We start from the raw sequence: 27,948 nt of genomic DNA on the forward strand, positions 1-27,948 counted from the left end.
AGTACAGGCACTGGATCCAGAGTTATGGAAGAATGAACAATAATAAAATAACATTTATGCATCCAGACTCCTGGTGTGCGTACTCTTGGATTAAACGATACCACAGCATTAAACACTTTTATATCATCTTTGCAACTTTCAGGTGTTAATGGATCAGAAAAAAAACCATTGGAACATAAAGTATGTGCTTTATATATTTATAAAATACATTGAGTGTAAGTTAGCAGTCTTCAGAAGGAACTAATAATAGTTATTATAGTAATTAGCTAATAAAGTTAATTGTCAAAACTTATTTTTTCACTTAAAATATAGATAGCTAATTTAGCTGGAAATATTAAACAAGATTTAAATAGAAATTGACAACATACCAATTTATTACACACAGTATTTTACCACAGTATGCTAGTATATATATTTTGCTCAAAGCACCGAAACATATTAAACTTGATTTAATTAGAAATTGACAGCATTTCAATTTGCAAGTGTGCAAGTATGTTTGTTCACAATAAGCCCTAATCACTGAGGGACTAGTAATTTTTTTTTTTTTAATCAGGAGGAGATGTTTATCTAATTTTTCATTACAGCGAAAGCACATCACGCATTATACTAAAGACCGAAACAAGCAAGTAGGTCCACAGCGGGAGAGACAGGCTGAGGGAAACCCCTCTGCTCCTCTCAAAAGAATAGCTGCATTTCCCTACATTTCCTTCCTTATCAACAGCAGTCACAGTTACATCAGGTGAGCAGCAGGAGGCATTGTAGTAGGCCATCACTATGGGTATCCCCCCTTCCACCACAGTCACATAGGAGAATTTGCCACTGCCTTTCTGTATGGAGACACGTTCAATACCAGAACCATTGCCATCGGTGATGTTGACAGAAAGGTCCCAGTTTGCCTGGGAGCAGTCATTTGGGCAGATAGCATTTACATGAACAATCTCACACTTTGGAGGAGTAAAGTCAGTCACCTGTTCAGAACAAAGAGAAAAAAATGTTAACCAACTAAATAATATGGTTATCATATACTTTTTAGTTTTCAGTGGAGAAGGTGAAGGAGTTTAGGTTCCTGGGGTCAACAGTGCAAAGTAATGGAGAGTGTGTTAGAGAAGTAAAGAAAAGAGTGCAGGCAGGGTGGAGTGGGTGGAGAAAGTGGCAGGAGTGATTTGTGATAGAAGGATATCTGCATGAGTGAAAGGGAAAGTTTATAGGACTGTGGTGAGACCTGAGATGTTGTATGGTTTAGAGACAGTGGCATTGAGTAGAAGACAGGAGGTGGAGCTGGAGGTAGCAGAGCTGAAGATGTTAAGGTTTTTATTGGGAGTGAGAAGGATGGACAGGATTAGGCACAAATTTATAAGATGGACAGCGCATGTAGGACTTTTGGAGACAAGGTGAGGGAGGCAAGATTGAGATAGTTTGGACATGTGCAGAGGAGGGACATGAATTATATTGGTAGGAGAATGCTGAGGATGGAGCCAACAGGAAGGAGGAAAAGAGGAAGTTCAAGAAGGAGGTTTATGGATGTGGTGAGGGAAGACATGCAGGTAGTTAGTGTAAAAGAGACAGACGTAGAGGACAGAGTGGTATGGAGACTAATGATCTGCTGTGGCGACCCCTAATGGAAGCAGCCGAAAGAAGAAGAAAAACACTTTTCAGTTGCCTATTACATGAATAACACATTTTCATAGTATTACCCTATTTTACAACTTTTGATTATTTTCTTTTTTTTTTACAAAATCAGCAAGAATTGGTCCAAAAATAATTTCTTTTCTTTTGTTCATGCTGTTCAACATTTGGCAGAGTAAAGACAAAAACAATGGTGGAAGGTTTACTTAGCAATGTGTTACAGGATAAAAGTACAACTGTCTTAACACTTATGACAGGATGAAAGTACAAGAGATTGGAGGAAGCTGGAGTAGTTACAAAGACAATAGGAAGGCTTACATGGTATTGGGATATTAAAAATTCTTGAAGCAATTATATTCACATGGACCATTTGTCCCTTTATTGAACAGAAAGTTAAGTGTATTTTCTAATAAAGAGATACACTGGTTTGCATTTTACCTTATACCTCATTGAAAGTTAATTCTCTGTCATTGATTATGATAACCAATTCATTATAGGCTTTCTAAGTCCTGCTTCCTTTTCCTCAAAGGTTGTAGTAACCATGTAAACAAATACACGTAAGTTACCTCAGCAAGAACAGTAAGGCGAAGCACGGCGTAGTTAGAATCAGCATCTCCGGGCCCTTCAGCCAGAATGGTCAGAGTGACATCAGTTCCTGATGCGGTGCTTGCAGGAGGTTTGACAGTTACTGTGCCTGAAGCACTACTTCCTGTGTTTATGGTAAGTCTGAGATACAGCAAAGAAATATTATACATATTTAATGCAGAATGAAACCATTATTAATCTTGCTTATACAATGGTTAAGATTAGAACTATTTGAATAGTGACTTATAAAACGCTTCATGTTTATATTCTGCCTACATTTTCCAAGTAATAAGACTTATTACATTTATGTCAAAAATTAAATAACTATATGTACCTGTTGCCATATGTCAGAGGAAAATCTTTGTCATTCTTAGCAACGATTGTGAAGACTCCTCCGGTTCCGTTAGTCGTTACAGTAAATGATATTTTAAAGTCCTTTCCTGGCATCATTGCATTGCCTACTGCAGCCTACAGAGAGGGAGACATACATTATACCAATATATCAAAATGGACAAACAAAAATAAATAAATAGCCGTTTTTTAATGGCATGTTAAATAGGAGGAGCGTTGTACATTGACTTTGACTTTAGACAGGGACATCTGTGTTGTAGTCTGCCTTTGGAAGTAACTTGAGGTGGTCTTATCTTCTCCTTTTATCACAACTACAAATTCTCCATCTGGAACTGGATTCACAGTAACCAGAAAGCCTCCACCACCCATTTCTTTAAAGGTTCCATTTGCCACATTGACATTTGAAACCTCCACTAGGGCAACTTCCTGTAGCTTCAAAGCTTCAGCACCCTTCTGTCCAGTTATTGTGATTAACAGCTTAGCAGGTAAGCCTTAAATACCAAAGTAAGACAGGCACAGCAATTAGAAAAATAAACATCAACTTTAAGGGGATTTTCATACTATTATTCTATACATTCATCAAATGGACATGTCTGTCCTCCAAACATAATAATGAATATGTCCAAAGCTACACAATTTAAATAAAATGTATACAAATTCCAGTTATTTGTTTGTCAGGATAGACAATGAATGAATCTTTCAAAGCATAACATTTACTGGCTAGTTATAATACAATCATTTGTTTTCATTGGCATGGTGGTGGACATTTCTCTTATGAGCTCAGGCTATTGATTGTGTAAAGTTCTCCCAGTGTCTGCATGGGTTTCATGGGCAAAGTTCTCTTATACTTCTATTTCCCAAACTATACGAGTTTAATGATTCCCCCAATTGCTATGAATGTGTATGCAGTTATTTTGTACAATTATTATATTATATTATAACTTTTGCTTCTTGTCAGGGTGTGAAACCTTCTGCAGGTTACATCAAAAAAAAGAAATGTAAAATGAGGTGTAACCACAGTCCAACAAATCCAACCTTTCTGTGGGCGACCATCAAGAGTAGCAAATCCTGGGTGGGGTCCACCAAATTCCTCTACGAAGTTGTAAATTAAAGTTATTGTGCTTTGACCTGAAATTAACAACCATCCATTTAGTTAGTGCTGTGATGAGGGTATTATTATTTATTATATTATATGTATATTATTTATTATTATTATTTATATTTGTTGTTAGATGCTAATTGATTAAGAGGCCACATGATAAAAGATTTCCCAATACCTGGCTACCTGGTTTTCCGCTCAACATAATGCATATGTATGTATGTATGTATGTATGTATGTATGTATGTATGTATGTACGTATGTATGTACGTATGTAAGTATGTATTTTAAATTAAAGTTGTATTCAAAAGTCATTAAAAAAGGTTGAAAAATTATATTTAAATACCTGCATTGTGCCACAATGTATCATGCTGATTAATTTATATTGTCATATTGTACCAGACCCACCTATTTTGCACTTTATTTTCTGCAACTGTAGAATAAAGCTCACTGGAAGTCTCACACGTTACACCTCTAGCATCTGCTAGAGCACCTTTTCTCACCAAATATTGCTAAGAACCACCTAATATGACAATGTAGCAGTTTGATTTACATTGTAAATGACCAAACATATGCCTGACCCACAGCCTGCTGGCACACATGCAGGATTATACTGTTTACCTGCCACTAAGTGCTTCATAGAAATCTCTTTAATACATTTTGTATAAAATGACAAGACTTTATGTATTAAAAAAGTGCTGTCCCTGTGTTAAAATAAGTGTTTTCCAGATTGTAGCCTTCAATGTTTGCAGCCTAGTGAATGTTTTCACCAGAAAAGTGTACAAAAGTGCTCAGACTAGCCCACCTGTCACTTTGATAGTGTATGCATTTGTAGATTCCATGGTAATGCTCCATAGGCCTGTTTCATTAAATTTTTTTAATTGAAGCCGCAGCAGGTTCCCCACAGCCTGAATCGTAGCAAGAGGCCCATTACTTACAGAGTGTGCCTGAGATGCACCTGATAAAAAATAAATAAATAAATAAATAAATAAATAAACAAAGCCAGGTAAGAGTTGTTCTGGCTGAAATTTTTTTTTACATTGAAGAAAACACATCAGCCTCTAAGGATTTCCCAATTACAAAACCACTAAACTGTTGTTGTTGGCTCATTTTTTTGTTTTAAAGCTTCAGCTACAATAAAGTGGACTCACCTGATGGGCTATGCAAAGTGAACTTAAGGTTAGTTCCTGTCAGATAGGCAGTAACATTAGACAATGATGCATCTAACAGGAAGGGGAAATTCTCCACGCGACCTGGGTTCCTGGCTCGTTGCAAGACCGTAACCTGTAGTAGACAAGTAACATTACATGTACTTTTTATGGGTTACAGATAATGATACAAACAATATATAAAATACTAGATTTGTTTTGCACGTATTGTATTCATGCACCTATTGCACAGAGTAAAAAATTGACTGCATACAAAGAATCAATGAAGCCAGATATTTTTGGTATCCCTTTTCTGTCAACTTTTAAGGGAGTAGTATATCTTTGCCAAGAATATTTTTTTAATAAGCCTAACAACCCACAATGAATAAATAAATAATTAAAATTCAGTCACTACAGATTGCCAATTTTATTGTACTTTTGAGTGCAGAGAAATTTGCAGATTTTACACAAAAAAAACCACTCATCCTTTGTTGCAAAAATAAACATAATTTTGACTCTAATATAACTGGGGCTTTAATGCAAGTACCATGTTTTTACCAACTGAAAAAAAAGGATCCTTTACAAACTTCTCAATACTCCCAATATTCTCAATATCTCAATACTGTTTACTGGTATACAGTGCTGTAAAGCAATACTGGGCCTAGATATGTATCAGGGATGAATATTAATGCATTCCTGTTTGAACGTAAATTAGATTTCTTACCAAAGCAGAAGTGGAGGTGTCTAAGATTATGTCAGTAGCACTGGGCAGGTTGGCTTTAGTCACCTCTATAGCTTGACCTCCAGAGGCCAATGACAAGTCATAATACACTTTGAAACCTGAGTGACCCTGCCTGCTCAGAGATCTTGCTGATCTACTTTTTGATGTCATGAAGAAGGAGACCTGAGTGTAGGAGAGAAGAAGTAGAATGGCACGTTATAAGAACTGTAGTAACTCAAAAAAGGTGCAACATGCAGTAAAAACAATTTAGCAATTTTATAATTGTATCAATTCATTCATTTTCCACAAAAAATATTTAAAAAAAAATTACTAAATATATATATATTTTATATAATCATGCAAGGTGTTTACTGTGGACTTGCTGCTGCGAATGAGGGCTAAGATGGTGCCCTCTAAGTGTATGTCTTTTGCACTGGCATCAGTAAACACATAAATGTGTGAGGAGGGAGGCGCTCCATTCAAAGCCAGCTAAGAGAAAAAGAAACACAAATGCATCATTTTAAATCTATGCAATCCAAATGTTTTAAGGATTCTCAGTATGTCTGTGGATTATACCTGCAGTCCTGACAAACACATTTCTGGTTCATCGCCACCGGCCTTCGCTGTGAGTTTTGAAATTTCAGCCTTCATCTTGTCCGGGTTTGTCGTTCTTATGAGTGGTCCAAAGCCTTAAAAAAAACACATGAGAAACAAAGCATACACAATTAAAAACTGTGGGGATTATTTCTTACTCAAAAAAACCGAACCAAGCTCATAAACTAACCCGAAAGATGACTCAGCAGTTACGACTCTGGGTTACTGTTTGAAAGTTTGGGAGTTAAATTCCCACAGCTAATAAGGTGCTCTGGATTATATGACAAATGACAATGTAATATAGTGAAAATCATAAGTCAGCTGAGGTTAGAATCTGTGTGGGGTTTATTCCAGAGCTTAATAGGTAGGTTTGTACTACATCTGCATGGGGTTAGGCATGCTAAATTGTCCCATGTGTAAATATAATATAAGTGTGTGGTTTGTTGGACTGGTGTATTCCTGCCTCATACTGGGTGCTCTGAACAGAAAAGACTAGAATAGACAGAATCCTCCATGTTTGTGTTACTTAGGATAAATGATTGAATGGTGAATGGATGTAAGTAATGGAAACTGAGCTCTAGTACTGAAGTTTAGAAGCCCTGTGCTAGGATAATGGTACTGATAATAAAAAATGTACATACTTGGATCATTAAAGGGAACCAATATGTATTCAGATGGTTCGTCCTGTGTCCCTTTCTTATTGTCAATGATAGTGTGCGCAACCCTCTGAGCTTCAGCGATATCATCAGACATGCTGCCTGTTGTGTCAATTACAAAGCACAAGACAGCAGTACGAGCGATGCCCATCATCCTGAGACAGAAATAGAGGGAGAGATAAATAATAGAGAGAAAACGTAAAAATTGAAATTTTTTTTTTATACATGCTCCATAACTCAATCCTGTCTCCTACCGTAGGAAATCTATATTTCCAACAGCTCCGCGAATATCCTCCAGAAGCTCAAGAGAAGCATCTGTTGCCAGCAAGACTGCGGTGTCATGTAGGGCTGCGTTATGTGCATGACGCTCATCTTTGCTGATCCCACCACGAGGATTATGGAAACTGCTAAGATCTCTGTCTCCGCCATGACTGCATTTACCTAAAACAAATACAAAAAAGGGTTTATAACGAGGAATACTTTTATATATTTTTCTAATAAACAACTAAGAGCTGGTCTCTCATTTCAATTATCATGTGTTTTGTAGGCCTTCTATATTTATGTAGTTAAATGTGCAGTTTGTAAAGTTTATACATCTCTAAAATAATAACAAATCCATCTTAGACACCTGAGGCACTGTGATTAGTAGAATGCAATGTATCTGAATAATTTCATTGTTTTGGTCAAATATAAACTTTGGTTTGTGTTTGTTTCTTGGAAAGTAACTGAAATGGAGCAAAGAGAGAGTTGCAATTCACTTTATAGACAGCAGGGGGCTCTATAATTTTCAAATAGCTCTGTTAAGTTTTAACTGCTGTACATTTGATTTCATACCTGCAGGTTTGTTGGAAGAAAACAGGCCCATGTATCCTGATGTAAGTTTCTTTTCTTTCATAATAGAGGGCAGCAGGGGGTTTGGACAAGTACCACTGGCACAGTCACTGCAGGTTGGAGTGCCCACATCTACACACACACACACACACACACACACACACACACACACACACACACACACACACACACACACACACACACACACACGGAAAACATGTAAAATTATCTCAAGGTGAATGTGATGGTAATGTTTATCATAAAAGAAAAGACAGTTAATAAGTCAATAAATAAAACTTAAAATTAGAACAAAAATACGAATAAGATTAAATAAAATAAAATAAAATAAAACAAATTTATGTGATAAAACAGATTAGATGCATATTAAAAGTCAGATAATCAAACTAAAAAGAATAAAGAAAACCTATTTGTCTATTTTAAATTTTTTTTTAAGTACACAGTTGCACTTTGAGTTCCAGATCTGGATATGACTAAAAGTTTGTTTTGCTTTATATATATATATATATATATATATATATATATATATATATATATATATATATATATATATATATATATATATATATATATATATATATAAATGAATAAGTAGGTCTGAATGTACTGTATTTGTGAATAAAAACCATTAAAATCTACAAATAATTTCTGTATTTGATTAAAAATTGAAGTGATATTTGGGGATGATTACTTTGAAAAACTAGTAACAAAGAATTATAAGGGTTTATTTAGACTTTTTCTAAAGATATATATATATTGCAAATATACTGTATTTTGCTTGATATCTGTTTGTTTGTTTGTTTGTTTGTTTGTTTAGCTGGTCATGCACATGGTTTAATGGACAAATAATTACAAATAAGTACAACGTATTCCCCAATTAAGCCATTTAATAAAACTTTCTTCGCTACAAGACATGGTGGCAAAGGGCAAAATGGAAGGGTTGTCACACAGCATTCACCTGCAACGTTGTCGATGGTCAGATGTGGTTTGATGAGATTACGATATGTGCTTCTGTAACCCAGCTCCACCCAGTTACTGTGGCTGTAAAAGTCCTGAATAACATAGCTGTACATTAAACTACAATTACATTGGAAATTACAGCATTTTTGTTTTACAGTAAAAGCGAATGAAAATTTGCTCCTAATCTCAGAAAGACTCTCACCTGTAGAATGTGTAAGACTTTTCCTAGTGTTTCCCGAGCAGCCTGCAAATTATCTTTACGAATGCTGGCTTTGACCGACGAGACACCCTGGCTGATCAGAGAATGTCCCTCTTTAAAAGCCTCGCTGTTGAAATGATGCGGATCACTGGAAAGAAAGTCTCGATCCACTAATCCATTTTGCATATAAATCTGATTCAGGGCTTCATGAAACTTGGCACCTGCCACCTGACCTGTGTTTGTACCCAAACACGCACTAAGGAGTTCCTCTGCAGAAGAACCCTACAACACAGAGTATGAGAGAAAAGTTGAGAGATAATAAAGCTGCTGGTACTTTTAACTCCTGAGAGGATGAAATGGAATCAGAAGCATGCTCACTGTTGGTTTGAATTGTCTTTCTTCTGACTCCGCTACCGCCTCGCATACTTCGTAGATCTTTTTCAACACAGCAGCGTTGGTGATGGTCACGTGTGTGTTGCCACTGCCTATTGATATAAAGGACTCCACACTAGGCAGAACCAGGACCACCAGTGCAATAACACACACTGAGGATCTCATCTTCAGAAAAACTACAAGGAAGCAGATAAGTTATTTGAAAATCATTAACAAACCCATGATTAGCTTTGGAATATGTTTCCATTATTTTTACTGGGATACAAAAATGATAAAATGCTTCATACCATACACTTTGGAACATGAGATTTCAAGGTACATGCATTTGGTATGCCTAATTATTCCACAGCACCAGTCAATTCTGATTGATTAATAGGCAACTGTTTCTATATTAAACAAAAACTAATATTCAAACGTGAATGTTTTCTGTAAAATTAAAAATCTTTGTAACAGTCTTAAGTAGAGCTGTAACTTCAGTCCACAAGTCCTCTGTAGTGAGGGTTTTGCAATTTCTAGGTAACATGACAAGATGTTTTCTTTGTATTTTTTATCATCAACAAAAAAAAATTAGCTTCTAAATTAGTAGTAATAAAATGTTCGCATTGAAATGTTGCATCTATCAGTTGAACTGTTGTTATCTTTAACAGTTCAATGCTCACTGTGTGCAATATTATCTGCTATACGTGCAATACCACCTGTGTGCAATACATTCCTGCAATACGAACTTTTTCCTCATTTGTATTTATACATTGTGCTGTGTATATACTTGTATACTATAGTATGTCTATTGTCTATTCTTTTATATATTTGCATTAATTTTTTATTTTTTCATGCTGCTGTAACAAAGAAATTTCCCCACTGTGGGACGAATAAAGGTTTATCTTATCTTGTCTTATCTCTTAGTACAGTACCTATATTGAATGGATATTTGCTGTCACCCAGATAAATATTGGGTTAATCTTAATCCTTGCAAGGTTTCTTCCTTATACTATTTTACAGAATTTTATTCTTTGTCATTGCCCATGTTGCCACTGGTTTGCTAATTATGGATAAATAAATAGGTTTTCACGACTTATTTATGACACTAAAATAAATATTTGTAATTTTTTTTTATTGTGTAAAGCTGCTTTGCGACAATGTTTATTGTTAAAAGTGTTATTTAAATAAATTTAGAAACGGTAGTTCATCGGACTGATCGGAAGGTCGTGAGTTCAATTACCAGCCTCACAAAGCTGCCAGTTCTTGGCTCTTGATCCCTTAACCATTATCTGCTCACTTGTATATAAATAAGATTGTTGGAAGTCACTCTAGATAAGGACATCTGCCAAAATGCAGTAAATGTAAATAAAATGTAAATAAATTGAATGGATGTTCCACATTGGTAAACATCAATTAAATGTATCACATAAGGAAATTCAATTGAAATCATTTCTTCATTGTTGTCTTATAAGAGGAAGAAAACACTTCAGGGCATCTTATTATTATATTACTATATTTTTAAATGGTTATATCAAGTGTTAGACGTAAGTGATAGCAGCAAAAAAACAAACATTTCTGAGATCTCCAGTGAAAATCTGCAGAAGCATTATAGGGTTGCCTTCTCCAAATGCACTATTAAACACAAACTCAATGTCAAAAATTGGAAATTTGGAAGTTCCATTCATGTAGCCACTAATATAAGGCTTGTTATACTCATATTTTCATTTACTCATATACTGATATACACGGTTTATTAATACATTTTACTAATACGTTAGATTAATAATACAAATATATAATATATAGCTTATTTTTATGGTGTCAGATTTTTAAATGTAACATTAAAAGTAGTTCATTGTAATTTATTTGATTTATTCACTCATTACTCACAATTTCCATATACTAGAGACCTTAAAATAATTCAGAAATTATGGCATAGATGATAAACTATAAAAAGTGTTAACTAATCACAAAAATGCAATATACAATTAAAGCCTCATTGCTTTTTTTTTTCTTACCTTCACAGATCTCACTTCATTCCAGTTCTTCAAAACTTCCTCCACGTATGTGGAACTTTCTGAGATACTATGCGCAATAATATGACCTACTGTCCCTATATATATATTTAAAAATGTTGCAATACAGGGCGTGGCTATGTTCTGCAAGTAATCAGATATTATATATACTAAATAATGGAAAACACAGGCGTTGCGTCATTTAACTGTAAGTAACCATCTAATTGTCATTGCAGAATTGCACAACAATTTTCTCAACTTCCTCAATGATACTGTTCAACATTGGAAGTGTTGGACTTGAGACAGAAAGTCACCTCGTAAACAAAAGTATAGAGAATTGTTATTTGATGGTAAACTAAAAGTGATACAGCTTTTCGCTTTTTAAATAGTGAAACTTCACATTTATGGCCTTTGTGCACAGAAAATTGAATAATGAAGAAAAACATTTTGTAATATCCAGAAAAAAAAAGCCTCTAAGTGCTAGTCATACATGCCTTGTGTAATTTCCTATCTCCTGTTTTGCTGAAGATAAGGTTGCCTATGTGAATATGACATAAAAAAAGCAAAGAGTTTAAAAGGTATTTCGAATAACTTAGCACTTAGAATGTGAAAATATATGCATCACGATTTTAGATCAAATAAATAATGTATACATTTCACTTGGCAGACAATTATTAATGAGAATGGCAGATTACATTTTTTTTAATTAAATCTGTTCTATTAAACCCGTCTATGAGCAGACACATCACGGGTGGATTCTTTGTTTCTGTTGACAAAGAATTCCATCACATCAACAACAAGATCACATCAAAATGATCAAGCGCACACACTTTGCACACACTCATACTGTTAAATGGTGTTACATGACACCTTTACTTTTTCATATTTTTCTCACCCTAGCAAATTCCCCTTCCTGTGATCCCATACTTGGGTTTTCCTGTTTCCCTCCATTACCCTTATTTATGTCCTTTTCTTTATTTCACTTAAGAAAAGAATGTGTATAAAACCTTCCCTCACTCTGGTACAGCCAGGCATCGCTTCCTCTTGCTCTCAGTTTTTCATGTCTGGACAACCATTTTGCGGCCAACTTCATCTTCCCTGCATCTGCACTGTGTAAGTGTTCTGCTTTTATAATGCTGTTTGCGATACCACTTTTATTGAATCAAGCTATAATATGTTATTATTCTAGGGCCTATTTCATTTGTACTTTCTGAACTGACTGTTGCATAGTGTGTTGAGCTTCACAAAGATAGCATTTATAAGCTTGTTACTTTTGTTGTTACATGCACATATTAATTGTATGTCTTTTAGTCATTGAGATCTCTGTTTGTTTCTTTTATTCAGCTCCAACTCACAGATGTCCTGGGACACCAGTCAGACCCTACTCTACTCTATATATATAAGTATCTGATTATTATGATGTTAATTATACTTGGAGTAAATAGATTACATGAGTTTGATTAAAACACATAGGCTAAATAGGTTTAATCAAGCTACTTCTATTGTATCTAATAGGTTCTATACTAATTATTAGATCAATTTGTTAGATGGATATTAGTTTGGATTAAAACACTAGATAAGGTTGATTAGAATATTTTTCTCGACATTAACTATTTTAACAACAGAAGCACTCCCCACATTTTTCACCTATGCATTACAGTTAAATACAGTTTAAATACATACAAATTATTTTTGTCACATATCCTAGCATCTTACAAAGCTGGGACCATGATACTTTTACAGCATAAGGGCCTAATAGGGGCAGGGCTAAGGTTTAAACCACCCTGGCTTCTGAATAACACAGAAACATGGCACCTTTAATTACTGATTACCGTTACCCTGTATTGGTGGCGCAATCGTTAAAAGAGAAGTTTGGTAAAACCTTGCTAGTTTGGTTATAGTTAGCATGTAGCCTGACATGTAACAATCACAAAGCAGCTTCTCCAAAAACCCAATAGGAGGCAAAATGGCTTCTTTCGGGTGCACATCTCCCAGCACATCTGTCTGAGGATTAGGCAACCTTAGAATGGTGGAGAAAGTCACACCTCTTGAGCAAATGGAAGAAGGAAGAGTTCTCAAATTCTCTCAACCCCCCAAAAAGTCTCACAGCTATCAATCTCATAGAGTGACTGTTATTATATAATTAACTTTCGAATTAGATGCAGAAATCAGTCATGGAAACTCTTATAATACTTAATAATATGAGATAAAAGAAAACTTAAGAATGCATGTATTTCTCCTGACACGTTATATTTGGATAAAGAGACAGATGCTCTTGTTGGTAATAGAAGTGCATACTTGAGTCACTGGAACAACATAAAGACATCCAGAGCAGAAAATCACAATACTTTTTTGCTCAGAATCTTCAAATGGACATTTCTCTGTTCTTTATTTGAAAAAATATATATACTAAGCAGTGCGGCATAGAACATTTCTGCTTTTGGACTGCTTTCAACCAAAGCATAAACTTAGTTTAACTGAAAAAGGAATTGTTTAAGTAGAACACAATGAAAGCATCTACAACAGAAAACACAAAACATCTGCACTAAAAACATTGCACACTTAACTGGGTCAAGTGCAAACTGCACTCATACCAGAGTTTTTAAAAATACTTTAACACTTCTAAGAAGCAGCAACGTGATAAAATGACTTTGCTGCGATTTACTGGGAGTTTGAACGGTAGAATTAAAGTTTACACAATTTTCCCTGCAGAAAACAATAGATCTAAAGGACACTGAAAACGTTCTGAATTGCCACTGAGCCTACTTGTGCCAACACTACACAACTTGGAGACTTCACTGGAAGATCAGTACATGAGATTATACTGCATGTTGTGCTTGTAAAAGTAAACCAGGCATAGAATTTTGGATTTTATTTCTTATTAAATGTTTTTTTTTAATTACATTTGTACTCTGAAGGGTCTTTGTAAGGGAATGTATTTGTCATACAAACTCTAATCTACAATCATACAATCTATGTAACGGATTAGTGCCGGTCCTACTTAAACATAGAATTGGTATTTTTATAGGTAACTTGGTACAGTATCTCTTGTGACTGTTTGTGAACTTCAGCACTAATTCATCGGTGGTTTCCAGCGTTTTTACAATGGGAGATAACATACACTTTGTTATGTATATATATGGGTGACTTTAAATGTAATCACCTACATAAATTTCTTTTTCAAAATATATAAAAGAGGAAAGATTAATGCAATCTTAAATTTTTGGGTTAAAGTTTTACAAACTTGATATAACTGAGATGCTGAATGCTTGCAGTGAGGCCTTACTATTAAACTTAAACAACTAATGTAGGTGGAGGTGAGGTGAAAGATAACCAAGATTTATTGAATCATATGTAAACAGAGCATATATGACAGGAAATGTTGGGAAATTCAATCTACACACCCGTCTAATTATTGGATTCTGTGGATTCCTGGTAAAGGGTTCAATGTTCTGGCCAAAGGAAGTTGGAGAGTTGGTACAACAAAACTGGTGTTTGATGGGAATAAAATAGCACAAAGCGCCATGTTTATTTTGTATTTTGTTTATTGTGGAAACATTATTGTATCATTATGCTTTATTGTTTGCTGATTCCTCCACCATTGGTGCATACTGGACATATGAAAAGAGAATGAAGAGAGAAAGAGGAGGGGCAAGTGATTAAGAGACAGAGATGCTTTCCAAAGCTGCTTTCTGAAGGTGGGAAAAGGGGATAACGGGAAACAGGGACAGAAAAGACAGCTGGATTGAGGTTTGGATGTTAATGCAAATGTGAATAATAATCCAAATGGAAGCAGGAAGCATGGATACAATTGATGTCCCACAGGATAAGATTGTGAAAAAGGTGAGCTTGCTGTCTTTTGTATTATTTGTTTCTTTTTTTATGAAACCCCTGAATATTCAGTCAGGAAATATTACAATATAATTAAGTTACCTCAGCACTTGATTCAAATTTTAAAAAAAAAGGGTAAAGGGTGTAAGTGTTAGTTGAGTATAATGAATGAGGTTTTGGATCTTTTTATATATATATATATATATATATATATATATATATATATATATATATATATATATATATATATATATATATATATATATATATATATATATATTTGGAATATTGAGTACTAGGACCATTATTTCCAGATGAATCTGCTTCCCTGTTTTGTTCTCATGCAGGGATCATTTAAAAACAAGATTGAGAAGCTAAGAAGATGGAGCACCTCCACAGGTGGAAGCTTTAAACACCCTTCCAAAATGAAGACCCTCAGCTTGAGGTCTGCCACAGAGGTGGAAGAAGATGTATGTTATGAAGAGAATGAGCGCAGGAAACTCAGACCAATGGTGGCATCTGTTTTTGGTCAGGTATGAAAGAGACAGTTGACAGTTTTTGTGCAGGAGATACTTTTGCAGCCTTATGAGTTCTTATGAGTTCTTGAATTTGATTAGTCAGAAGTTGCAGATTAATATTTTTTTTTTACAACAGAACAGCTAACATTTTGTCATTATTAAAAATATATATATAATTGTTGACATTATGAAGCTTTCTGTAAGCAAATATCTATTTATTTAGCATTGACAGAAGGAGTTTCCATTATCAGTAACATGATAAGCTGTGGGTTTTATGTCTTATTAGTAAAGTACAAAAATAAAAAAAAGAGAGACAGTTGCAAAGAGGCTGGTGAGAGAATGACTATAGAATTATGTTATAGAATGTTATACATTTTAGTTGCAATTTTATATATATATATATATATATATATATATATATATATATATATATATATATATATATATATATATATATATATATATATATATATGTGTGTGTGTGTGTGTGTGTGTGTGTGTGTGTGTATGTGTGTGTCTGTGTGTGTATACATATATGTATATAGATAGATAGATAGATAGATAGATAGATAGATAGATAGATAGATAGATAGATAGATAGATAGATAGATAGATAGATAGATAGATAGATAGATACACACATTAAATGTAAATATCCAATATTTAATATGAATGAAAGGAAATATATAAATATTTGCTGTGGTATAAAAAGTGCATAAAGAACACCAAGGTTTGCGTTTTTAAAAAAATTTATTAACTTTGGGGTGGAAATGGCATTACCCTACCCTGTTGTTAATTATTGTCCTATAATATCATGTTACATAACAGCTGCTGTTGCGTTTGATTCCTGAAAACAAATTTACACTCAAAAATGACATATATTATGTATTTATTGTGTATACCTAAAGATTATATCTATATATCAATGTTATAATTTTACCTATAAATTGTAGATTGATTTTCTTTATAATATCATAGTAAAAAACAGAAGAAAAAAAAAGCTAAAAAGATTTTGCTTTCTGGTCACAATGGTGAAATGGATTTTGAAGAATAAAGATTTTGTATTTGTAGGTCCACTGGCACATGCAAGCACCAGGTCCACTTGTCTGCTTGTAAACATTAGAAATGTGGTTGGAGTTTCCAGTCCAGGGGAATCTGTGTAGTGAAAAATGAGTGAATGAGTGAATGAGTGAATGAGAGAGAGAGAGAGAGAGAGAGAGAGAGAGAGAGAGAGAGAGAGAGAGAGAGAGAGAGAGAGAGAGAGAGAGAGAGAGAGGGAAATCCTAATGCTTGGCTGAGCATATGGACAGAGCATTTGTTGTATCTTGCTTCATTCCCAGAGTGCAGATTTTCTATGCTTGTGCCGTATGTTCTGCCAACCTGGAACACTTGATATCATCATCACCTGCAAATGTTTTCCCAGTACCTGCAGGTAGAATTTAAGACTCCCAACAAAATAGCTGAGTCAGTACTACTACTTATTATACAATTAACCAGTGTAATTTTTTCAATCACTTTATGTTGCCAGTCCTGAGTGCTGTTACAGTCATATCAGAATTTCCCATGTTCCCCTTGTATGTGGTTTTCTCTGGTTTCTAGATGACCAAGTCTGGGTGCCATAGTTTCAGTATACCAATATACTTTCACTATTTGTGTACAAAATACAAATTCACAAATCAAGTTGATTCAATTTGTATAGGACTTTTAATGATACACATTGTCCCAAAGCAGCTTTACAGAATTAAATAGGTTGCAAATTTAAATTTCAGCATCTGGTTCCAATGAATTTATTTTTAATTGGCATACCAGTGGCAAAAATAGCAAGTCGCTGAATTATTATGAGGAAGAAAGCTTGAGAGAAACCAGATGAAAAAAGGGAACTCGTCCTCATATGCATGATACTAAATGTACATTCATTTTTCACCATATTTGTTGACGTTATCAACTATTCACTGATGAACACTTGAAAGCAAAACTGTTTATGGCAACTGTAGCCTTATGCCACTGTTCAAAACTATCTATATTAATTACAATCCAAATTAATCTTCATGGTTCATAGGTTTAGCCATCCACACTAACCTATTTATGCTGTTCATTTGGAACCATCCTCAGCAGCCAACTGAACAGAACTCGATCCAGAAGTAGGGCATCAGGATGGACCAGGCAGGTCTGTAAAAACGAAAGGGACCTGGTACAGATGATTTTGTTGCCATTAAAGGCAAATTAACTGTCCTAATAGGGTCTTACATAACAGCATAATGTCCTAATAGGGTATTACATAACGGCATAATTGTGTATAAGCAGTATAAAAAAGTGCTGCATTTCAATGAATAATGACAAACTAATAGTTTAAATGGTTTAACTATTATTAAGACTCAAAAGAGGTAATTACGTTGCTGACATCTGCCAATCAACTCTACATTTTTCCATTCCCACTCACCCTTCAGCCATTTGGGCTTTGTTGTAATCCACTGGCAAACCATCTGTGTATGGACTATGACCCAAATCCTAGATAATAACACACATACAAGCACCCTCCTACACACAATCACACTCATGGAGAGAGAAGAGCGAAAGAGATTTGCACAAGGCATTATAACAAAATGAGATGTACTAAATCTTGTTGTTTGTAGGACGGGAGCCAGAATTTTCTGGCATAGCTCTCATTTACTGAGCAGATTTTTCCTTTATCTCTTATCAGTTTTGAAGAATACATTTATAATTGAATAGTTTACTTTTTTTAATTTTTAATTTAATTGTATCAGCTATTAGAATAACTAATAGAATATCCATAATAGTGTGAACAAAAAAAACTACTTGATAAAAGCCCAATTCCAAAAAAAGTTGGGACAGTGTGTATATGTGTAAATGTAAATAAAAACAGAATGCAATGATTTGCAAATCTCATTGACTTGTATTTTATTCACAATAGAACATATATACAAATTTTAAGAAAAAAAAAAGGTAATTTTAAATTTGATGGCTGCAACAGGTCTCAAAAAAGTTGGGACAGGGCCATGTTTACTGCATTGCAGCATCACATCTTCTGTCTGTATACATCTAAGAACTGAGAAGACCAGTTGCTAAAGTTTTGGGAGAGGAATGTTGTCCCATATGTGTCTGAAAATGGATTCAAGCTGCTTGACAGTTCTGGGTGTTCTTTGTTGTATTTTTCGTTTTATGATGCAACAAATGTTTTCCAATGGTGAGCGGTCTAGACTGCAGGCAGGCTGGATCAGCACCCTACTACAAAGTCATGCTATTGGAATAGAATAGAATAGAATAGAATAGAATAGAATAGAATAGAATAGAATAGAATAGAATAGAATAGAAAGCATTGTTTTGTGTAAATATGCAATGCCTTTCCTAAAAAAAAAAGTGAAGTGAAGTCAAGTTTATTTCTATAGCACTTTTCACACCAGACATTGTCTCAAAGCAGCTTTACAGAAATCAAGAGTTAAGGTGAATGATGTGTATTTATCCCTGATGAGCAGCCATGGCGACTGTGGCAAGGAAAAACTCCCTTAGATGTTATGAGGAAGAAACCTTGAGAGGAACCAGACTCAAAAGGGGAACCCATCCTCATTTGGGTGACATCAAGAGTGTGATCATAAATCTTTAAAAAAAAAGATATTTTTTGGATGGAATCAATTGTTGCTCTAAAAACTGTATGTATCTTTCAGCATTGATGGAGCCTTTCTAAAAATGCAAGCTGCCCATTTCACATCCTCTAATGCACTACCATACCATTAGAGATGCGGCTTTTTAAACTGAACACTGATAAGCCAGATGGTCCCTCTCTTATTTAGTTGTGAGGAGGTGGTGATCATGGTTTCCAAAAAAAAAAAGAAAAGAAAAGACATTTTAATTTGTCTGACCACAGAACTGTTGTCCATTTTGTCTCAGTTCATTTTTAATGACCTTTGCCCCAGAGAGGATGGCAGCATTTCTGTATTGTGTTCATGCCTGAATTCTTCTTTTCATGACAGGGATTTACCCTGCATTTGTGAATGACAAGGCAAACTGTGTTAATGAGCCCATGCTCAGGGCCAGAAGATCTAATATGGATTTTCTATAGATATTCTGTATTGTAAATAATGACATAATCATCTGTTTTTCAATTTTATGTTGACAAACATTCTAAAATTGTTCCACTATCTGTAGACAAAGTCTTTTACAGATTGGTGTAGCTCTGCCAATTTTTACTGCCTATTTATACCGAATCATCTTACTGACTTCACTGTCAGTTAACCTAATTAGATGCAATTAGTTGGTGGTAATTCGTTTCTCCAACTGTTTATTTTTATTAGCACTTACTTTTTCCAGACTTTTGTTGCCTGTTCCAACTTTTTGAGATGTGTGGCAGCCATCAAACACAAAATTGCCTTTTTTCCCAGTTTAAACATTGATATGTTTTCTATGTTCTATTGAGAATAAGACATGCATTTGTGAGATTTGCAAATCATTGTATTTTGTTATTATTTACATTTTACATAATATTCAAACATTTTGGGAATCAGGGTTTGTGCTTTGTCACACTGCACTGGTCAACAAAGACCTCTGTATCTGCATGAGAGCAGGTGAATGCACATACCACTACTGAAATGTAGAGTTATTTAATCATTTATTAAATAACCTAATACAGTGTGTGTGTGTGTGTGTGTGTGTGTGTGTGTGTGTGTGTGTGTGTGTGTGTGTGTGTGTGTGTGTGTGTGTGTGTGAATGTGTGTGTGTTTCTCTTGTCCAGTATCTTTTGGAAATGTTTAGCTTAGATCTCTCAATGTCCCATTCAGAATATCCAATACCCTCACCTGGGGTATAAAATAGTCCTGTGTACCCATAATCCTGTTTGCAATACCCAATCATCCTGTTTAAAATGTCCAAATGTCCCAATTGGAATGTCCACTTGAAATGTTTGGAATGTATTACTGGTTGGAATGTCATGAATGCCAGTAGTCATTTGGAATGTTTACTAGTCTAGTACCTTTCAGTAAATGTGGCTTGGTCTTTTATTGGTCTGGTCTTAATCTGCCAGCTGGTGGTAAAAAAAGTGCACTACAGTCTCGGTGTATCACTTTTTTCCCGAGTTTCATACACAATGGAATGAGTCCTCTAGTGGTTCATATTACATTCACACCAAAGTAAAACATGCATTTTAATTAAACAAATAGGGTGTTTTTCAGTTTTCTTCAGTGAGATGTTTTACTAGCCTCCCATATACTTAGTTAAGACAGTATGTGAGTATCAGGATGTGAGTACATGTGATTATGTGAGTGTAATATTGTGTATTTGTAGAATTTATAGATTCCATCTTTCCTGAGCCTTGGAGCAAATGAGAGACTATTCGGAATAATCTGGTCCTCTTACAAGACTCTTCTAATGTCATAGAGATGTAATAGAGTCAGTGCAACAGTCTCAAAACATGCTAGTGCACAAATCCCACCCTGTTAAAAACATTAAATAGTTTCAACTTTTTGCTGTTTTGTTTCAATATTTAGTTTCGATTTACTTTGGAATTGGAATTTATTTTATAAACAGCAATGATGTTTAAGTGCAATTTAATACAATTTACCCTGCATTTTGCTATTGTATGTGATTTTACAGAAATTATTGTTCTTGTGTATGAACAGGTGTTTATCATTTTCAAACTCATAGTCTAGTTTAAACAACCGGGTAATGTTCAGGACTAATAATAATATAAAAACTTTTTTGCAGTTAATCCTTCTAAAAAGGATAAAATGTTCATTAATCTTTTCAAACTCAGATAGGTTCAAATTTGTATTATTGCAGACTGTGACTCTGTAATGTGCTAATATTTTATCCGGATAATGGGAGCTCATCTTTATATATTCAGATGAACAGATTCATTCAAATGTCACAATTTTTCAGATGGATTCCTTTCAGCTCAATGGTCAGGCTAATTGCAATCAGAAGCGTTTAAGTCTTAAAATGGGGATAGAACACTTTTGTCAAACACAAAGACTTAAATGTGCTATACAACCTAGGAGTAAGCCTCTTAGTTGTCTATTTAACAGTTCTCATTCTTTTTGCTGTACATCTCATTCAGACACAAACCATGTCTTGTCTTTCCTATCTTCTTCTTTGATGTTTTTCAGAACTTCACTACCTACCTACATCACTAAAACATCATCTCCTAGTTCATCTGCTCTTTTCCTTATCTCCATTTTCTGTTGGTGTCTCTTCTCTTGTATTTGATTCTTTGCATTCCTGCTGGTGCCAGTCCAGCTTCTCCCTCTCTCTCTCTCTCTCTCTCTCTCTCTCTCTCTCTCTCTCTCTCTCTCTCTCTCTCTCTCTCTCTCTCTCTCTCTCTCTCTCTCTCTCTTTCTTTCTCTTTCTATTTCTCTTTCTCTCTCTTTCTCTTTCTCTTTCTCTTTCTCTCTCTGTTTATGTCATCGGCACTCAGCTCCTGTAATCAGCACCAATGTTATTTTCATTTGCCGTGTAATCTCAAATGTTCCAGATTAAAAGACCCTCCAGTGCCCCCTAATTTCATCCATCCGACACAATACTCCATCTCTCCCTTCCTCTCGGTCTCTCTCTTTGCTATTACCCTTCATTACCATCATGCTCCCTTTAATGCCATCAAATCAGTAGCTGATAATTGTATTTAGTAGACAGGATTATTACTATTGTTATTTTTATTAGTCTTTTGGGGGTAGAAATGGCCTAAAGAGAGACAGTGAATACGAAAACAGTATGACGAGAGAATGAGAATAGATCTAAAGGAAATGGACAACCAATCCAAGACAAAGGCAAAGAGAGTCAAACAGGTTAGAATGCTGGATAATTGCTTTATATGATGTATAGAACTGTATGGCATATCCAATTGCGAGAAGCAGAGTAAGCAAAAGGGAAAGGTTGAGGAAGTGAAACAACAAGTGAAGGCAGGAAGAGGTAGCAAACGAGAGGGAAATGGGAACTAAGCCATCCACATGAGATATGATAAATATGATTAGCTTATGATAAAGCTAAAACACGTCCAGTCTGTTTTTTAAACACATTATCATTTTGAGAAATAGAGAAAAATATCGTTTACATTTCTTGTGATCTTGTGGCTTTATCTTAAACTTATTTGAATGCCTTTCAGTTGTTTCAGTTTGAAAGCTACATTTCAAGATGTGCACTACAATGAACTATAATAAAGCTCTGAGCTTGGAGTTTGATTAGTGAATAAATGATACCTGGCTTAATTCTGACTGTGTGGTTCCTGCTAAAGAGTGTTGTGCTGCTTGACAATTCAGTGGCGATGCTCGGAGTCCTGGAGGGTGAGCATGAGTTTGAGGAGCCCCTGTCTGATCAGATCCATAACTGTACCATGCTGCATAACATCGTAGGTCCTGCTTGCATCTTTCTCCAAAAGAGCTTTGCTCAGGCCCAGCTTGTATGTACACACACCCACACACACACACACACACACAGACACATTTACGTTTACACTTATGGCTTTTGCTACTTACCCTTATCCAGAGTGACTTACAAAGTACTTTTTGATGTCTTTATACATGCACTACACACTACAATGCTCTCTTTCTATGCCATAAATTCCTGTGTGCTAAGGCAGAGAAAGCAACATGTGTTAGTGTTTCTAACATCTGAAATATCAGGGTTATATTTGATTATATTTGATTAGGTGAATTTGATTCAAATTACTAGTTAAACCTGTTTGAGAAGTCTGAGATACAGTTGTTTACAACGGTAAATTCACTGTATATCCAAACAACTAGTACTGTACATAATAGCATATATGTTCCATTACCTCTACATTCCCACATATAATTGGAAAGGACACAGTAAGATTTCAGCCAAGTGTTTTTCTTTTAAAGTTCAGGATTTAATATTTTGGCTAACCAGAGACTAACTTGGCTACAACTATAATTATATATGATTAAAATCTTATTACAGTGCAATGCAGATTGTAGATTGAAGTATCTGGCATGGCCTGCATGATATGGTATTTGCTCAATCATAGTCCTGACCCACATATTCACACAGTTATATTTGTTCCTTAAATGCTTTTATATGCTTACATCCCTGACCATGTAGGTGTTTTTCGATTTGTTGCTCCTTTTTAATCTCCAGTCATTTATTTTTAACCATCGCATTCCATATTTCCCTTCCCCTTCATCTCACCATTTTCTCCTCTCCCACTGATGAACCCTGTGATTGGAGACTTGTCTTCTGACAAGCACCATTTTATGTGAGTTTGTTTTTAAATGGGTCTTAATTTTCCTCAGATTTAGGGGACTATAAAGACCATTGTTGTAATCCTGGTCACAGTAATTCAGAGTATATGTTTTTCTTTTTTGTACTGGGTTCAGTATTATCAAAGCAATGCATAAACCATGATGAGTTTCTGCACAAAATCAACTGCTAAAATTCTAATTCATTTAAAATGAATGAGTTTAGCTTCAGACAGCTGAATTTTATTACGTTGCATTGCTATAATAGCTATAATAAAAGGTTATTCCCATGTTTCCCTCATTAATAGATCCCAGACCTTCTATATACTTATTAAATGCAATTAAATGTAAATGTCATTTAGCAGAAACAAATGATCTGAGCTTTAATATTAATACTAGTTCAATACACACACCTGCATGTGGATCACACTGCTTTTTATTGTGTCTAGTGCAATACACCTACACCGTATTCTCCTAAAAATAGCATATCTCATAATGTAATCTCTTTCTCTTGCAAAACAATTACATTCCCAAAATGTGTTATTGAAATACGCATGTAGCTGTGCATTATGTAAGCATGCTGGCTTGTATTTGAACATCTTTGGCTTAACTAGAGCTCCATTAGTTGCCTGCTTGTAATCTACCAGCTGCAATTTTGCCCATTCGCAACAGTGATAATCCTAAATTCTCAGCCAGGAGGTTACACTCTGTCATCTCTGAAAGAGCGGCTCAGTCCATCATATTACAGCGTAAATACAGCTGCAAAAAATTCTGATTTCTTTTTGGATTATTAGATTTCTGATCAGCTGATGGAACAGCTCCTAAAATTAAATTGTTAGATAAGACATAAACGAATAATAATTGTTAATAATCTCTGAAACCTGATAACCATAGTGTCTCAGAGAAACCATTATATACATTTTGTATATATACATTTTATATGTATACATTTTAATTTTAGTTTAGTTTGTGACTAAATAACTCATAACACACCAAAACTATGAGTAATTACAGCAAAATACTTTATTGTACTTTTTCACCAATCATTTTATTTATTATGTATTATAAAGGTCTTCCTTATTACTATTATTACTAGTGCTAACTTGCTGTGCTTCCTCATTTGATTGACACAATTGTCTATAGATTATTTTCTATATTTTTATAAAAAAAATATATAAAAAAAAAAAATATATATATATATATATATATATATATTTTTTTTTTCCTTCTTTTTTTATTATTATTATTATTATTTATAATTTTTTATGGTCAGCGCAAACAGCATTTATACTGCAGACTTCTATTTCTGTGACTTTGCTGTTCCCAAAATAGCTGCTCAACATTGTACTCCTTATTAAATGCTTCACAGATGGGATACAGTGTTAAGTGCTGATATCCAGGTTAATATCCTTTAAACATTTTCCAATATTATGAGATTCAGCGACAGGTCTTTTGAATGAGCCATTTTCCACAATGTATCTGTATTTTGCATAGTAGCTTTCAGCTTCCATCTCCAGCTTCATGTATCTCATTAGATATTACTGAATAGATATATTAGGCATTGAACTCTGTTGTAGATTTTAAATTGTTTCTCATTGTTCTATAAGTTTCACTGAACTAAAACTTTAAACATATAGGTGCATAAATATTATGAAATAATCAATGAGGGCAATCATGGCAAATTTATTTTTATAATATAAAACACTTAATGCTTTTAAGGTATGCATTTAAAAATATAATGCATTTACTTTTTTCGCTCATGGCCCTCAACCTACCTTTTGGCCCTTCATAGGAAAAGTTTGGGTTTCCTCTGATGTAAACAAATGAACAGATTTTAATACTATCTGTGTACATACAGCATACTTATACCAAAGTATTCTTTATTATCTTGTTGCAACATAGAGCTTATAAGAAGGGATAAAAAAGCCATTTCATTTCCTAATCTTTCACCCCTCCTTCTTTCTCATTACCAGTTAATGAATAATGCATTTCATTTCGCAACAAGTGTGGGTATTCTTCTGTAGGTTGTGTGTCTGTACTAAATGATGGCTTGTCTCTGTCTTTTAACTTGTAAATGTTTATTGTTACAGGACAGAGATCTAAGGCCAGAGGAAATTGAAGGTAATATCATTCGATATATTTCATTTTACTCCTGTAAACCAGCCCATAACCAATATACAGTATAAATGCTTAATAATCAGAACTATATCTATTAAGCAATCTGGCCAAACCTCCCATTTCTACCCTTTTTTCTTCCCAGCATTTTTATCCTTTAAATGCTTTCAATTTCTCCTTATTCTAATCAACCCTTAACTATAACCTTCAGTATTCTCAATCTGCACACTGCTTCACCAATACATTTAAACATTTGAATCCTTTTAAACATACTCAACCTGATTAGACAAAAGATAACAACTCTTTCTCTCAGAGCTAAAGGAAGCCTTCAAGGAGTTTGACAGGGATAAGGATGGTTTCATCAGCTGTAAAGATCTGGGCGAGTGCATGAGGACAATGGGCTACATGCCTACTGAGATGGAGCTGATTGAACTTAGTCAGAAGATCTGTAAGTACAACTGCACGTAGTTATAGCATAAAGACAAATATATGCTAGTAGGTAGTTCTTATGACTTTGATGATACTGGTTACTGTTTACATTGCCAGCATCCTAATATAAAAATGACAAACATGAATATAAACAGGAGTCACCTTTCCTGCTTTAAGTGCCTGCACATGAACTGTTTCCTGACTATTCAACGGCTGTTGTTGTTTAGGTGGAGGCCGAGTGGACTTTGAAGACTTTGTGGAACTAATGGGGCCTAAAATGTTGGCTGAGACAGCAGATATGATTGGAGTCAAGGAACTGAGAGATGCATTCCGAGAGGTTGGCGAAATTGGTATTCTACAAGTTTATTGAACAAGGTTGATTCATATAAAGCATGCGTTCAGATTGGTATATTGGTACCATTCAATTGTGAATCCTCTCTCTATGTCAGTTTGACTCTAATGGCGATGGTCAGATTAGTCTGGCGGAGTTGAGGGACGCCATGAAGAAACTGATGGGTCAGCAGCTGAACCAAAGAGAGATTGACGAGATCCTTAGAGATGTAGACCTGAATGGAGATGGCTTAGTCGATTTTGAGGGTGAGAGACAATGCATAGTCTATGAACAGCATTTATTACAAATAATTCAACCCTCTAAATCACTATATTATTCTAATGTTTATATGAAAATAGAGAGTATTTATATCTGAGTCATGACCTTTCCTAAATGTATAGTGTGCATGTACAATAAGGACAACAATAATAATAATAGAAATAACTAACTAAATAATAATAATAATAATAATAATAATATAATAATAATAATAATAATAATAATAATAATAATAATGCTATGCTATGTTTTGAAGATGTATGAGTTACAAAGTTATTATTATTAGGTGGCAAGGTTGAAGTAGATTGTTCAGCAAAATCCCTAGTGTTGAATCAACCCTATTACAGTACCAGTTAAAGTAAAATATCACTTCAGGTGATATTGACTACTGAATACTGTGGGTTCTGAGAACTTCGAATTATAAGTTCATGTCTAGAAATTTTACTATTTTCTATCAAGATGTCCATAATTATCTCATAGTTCTGACCAAATAAATGTTTCACAAAAAAAAAACAAAGCAAACAAACTGTAATTCGGTTAGAAATGTGAATTTAAGGTGTTGCTTTTTAAATATCTTTTAATTTGATGAATAATTTACTGTTATTTTTTCTGCAGAGTTTGTGCGGATGATGTCTCGCTAAACCCACAAGTAAACAAGAAATTCCGTTAAATCCTGCTATGGAGAAAGTGAAATATTACCTTATATAATATTTATTACCTTATTATATTTATTTAAATAGAAATTGCCCGATGTATCTCATAATGCCAGGATTTTTTTTTCCACATTTAATGTAATACATCTAAAGATTTTATGTAAATGATCTTATTCAAAAGTCAGTGCTCACAATTTATATGATTGTATGGTTATAAACATACAATTCTGTGATGTATCGAAGAACTTGGTTATTCTATTTCTATGAATGACTGTAAATACTACTATACAGGGTTTTTTTTGTTCTGTTTTTTACTTTACTTCATATTTATATCTATTATATATCAGGGCTTTAAATGCCACAACATATACGGCATTGTGGATTAAGTTTCAGAAGAATTTTCAGATGAGTGATTT

The 27,948-nt window shown here is 34.4% G+C and overlaps 2 protein-coding genes across 4 annotated transcripts; one reads left to right on the plus strand and one right to left on the minus strand.

Moving 5' to 3' along the window:
* Nucleotides 1-68: 68 nt before the first annotated feature.
* vwa11 (von Willebrand factor A domain containing 11) lies at nt 69-11,446 on the minus strand. Of its 3 annotated transcripts, none has more exons than XM_083538529.1 (17): nt 11,179-11,446; nt 9,167-9,357; nt 8,792-9,070; nt 8,588-8,681; nt 7,615-7,743; nt 7,035-7,221; nt 6,766-6,935; nt 6,107-6,219; nt 5,903-6,019; nt 5,534-5,713; nt 4,813-4,945; nt 4,467-4,619; nt 3,598-3,690; nt 2,785-3,053; nt 2,546-2,679; nt 2,193-2,352; nt 69-968 (listed from the first exon to the last, which is right to left on the minus strand). In XM_083538529.1, exons 2-17 carry the CDS (start codon nt 9,344-9,346, stop codon nt 579-581), a joined length of 2,781 nt encoding a protein of 926 aa, XP_083394655.1. In that variant the 5' UTR covers nt 9,347-9,357; nt 11,179-11,446; the 3' UTR covers nt 69-578. The 3 variants fall into 3 exon arrangements, with proteins under 3 accessions (XP_083394655.1, XP_083394657.1, XP_083394656.1); XM_083538531.1 differs by having other exon boundaries at nt 9,167-9,346; nt 11,179-11,281; XM_083538530.1 differs by lacking the exon at nt 11,179-11,446 and adding an exon at nt 10,088-10,451 and having other exon boundaries at nt 9,167-9,835.
* A 3,348-nt stretch (nt 11,447-14,794) lies between these two features.
* Nucleotides 14,795-27,714, plus strand: cabp2a (calcium binding protein 2a). Its single transcript, XM_083538561.1, has 7 exons — nt 14,795-15,018; nt 15,354-15,539; nt 25,816-25,846; nt 26,154-26,288; nt 26,497-26,606; nt 26,719-26,866; nt 27,495-27,714. Exons 1-7 carry the CDS (start codon nt 14,962-14,964, stop codon nt 27,518-27,520), a joined length of 693 nt encoding a protein of 230 aa, XP_083394687.1. The 5' UTR covers nt 14,795-14,961; the 3' UTR covers nt 27,521-27,714.
* Nucleotides 27,715-27,948: the final 234 nt, after the last annotated feature.

The sequence above is a fragment of the Silurus aristotelis genome, assembly GCF_946808225.1.
Source record: "Silurus aristotelis genome assembly, chromosome: 4".
In the NCBI taxonomy this organism is placed as follows: Eukaryota; Metazoa; Chordata; class Actinopteri; order Siluriformes; family Siluridae; genus Silurus; species Silurus aristotelis.

Coding starts and splice junctions, on each gene's coding strand:
- cabp2a (XM_083538561.1), top strand. CDS start 14,962: ATGGAAGCAGGAAGCATGGATACAATTGATGTCCCACAGGATAAGATT. Junction 25,847..26,153: donor AAGGCCAGAGGAAATTGAAG/GTAATATCATTC, acceptor TCTTTCTCTCAG/AGCTAAAGGAAGCCTTCAAG. Junction 26,607..26,718: donor TGAGAGATGCATTCCGAGAG/GTTGGCGAAATT, acceptor TCTCTATGTCAG/TTTGACTCTAATGGCGATGG.
- vwa11 (XM_083538529.1), bottom strand. CDS start 9,346: ATGAGATCCTCAGTGTGTGTTATTGCACTGGTGGTCCTGGTTCTGCCT. Junction 7,222..7,614: donor TTCTTCCAACAAACCTGCAG/GTATGAAATCAA, acceptor TATTTGTTTTAG/GTAAATGCAGTCATGGCGGA. Junction 2,680..2,784: donor TGTCTAAAGTCAAAGTCAAT/GTACAACGCTCC, acceptor CCCTCTCTGTAG/GCTGCAGTAGGCAATGCAAT.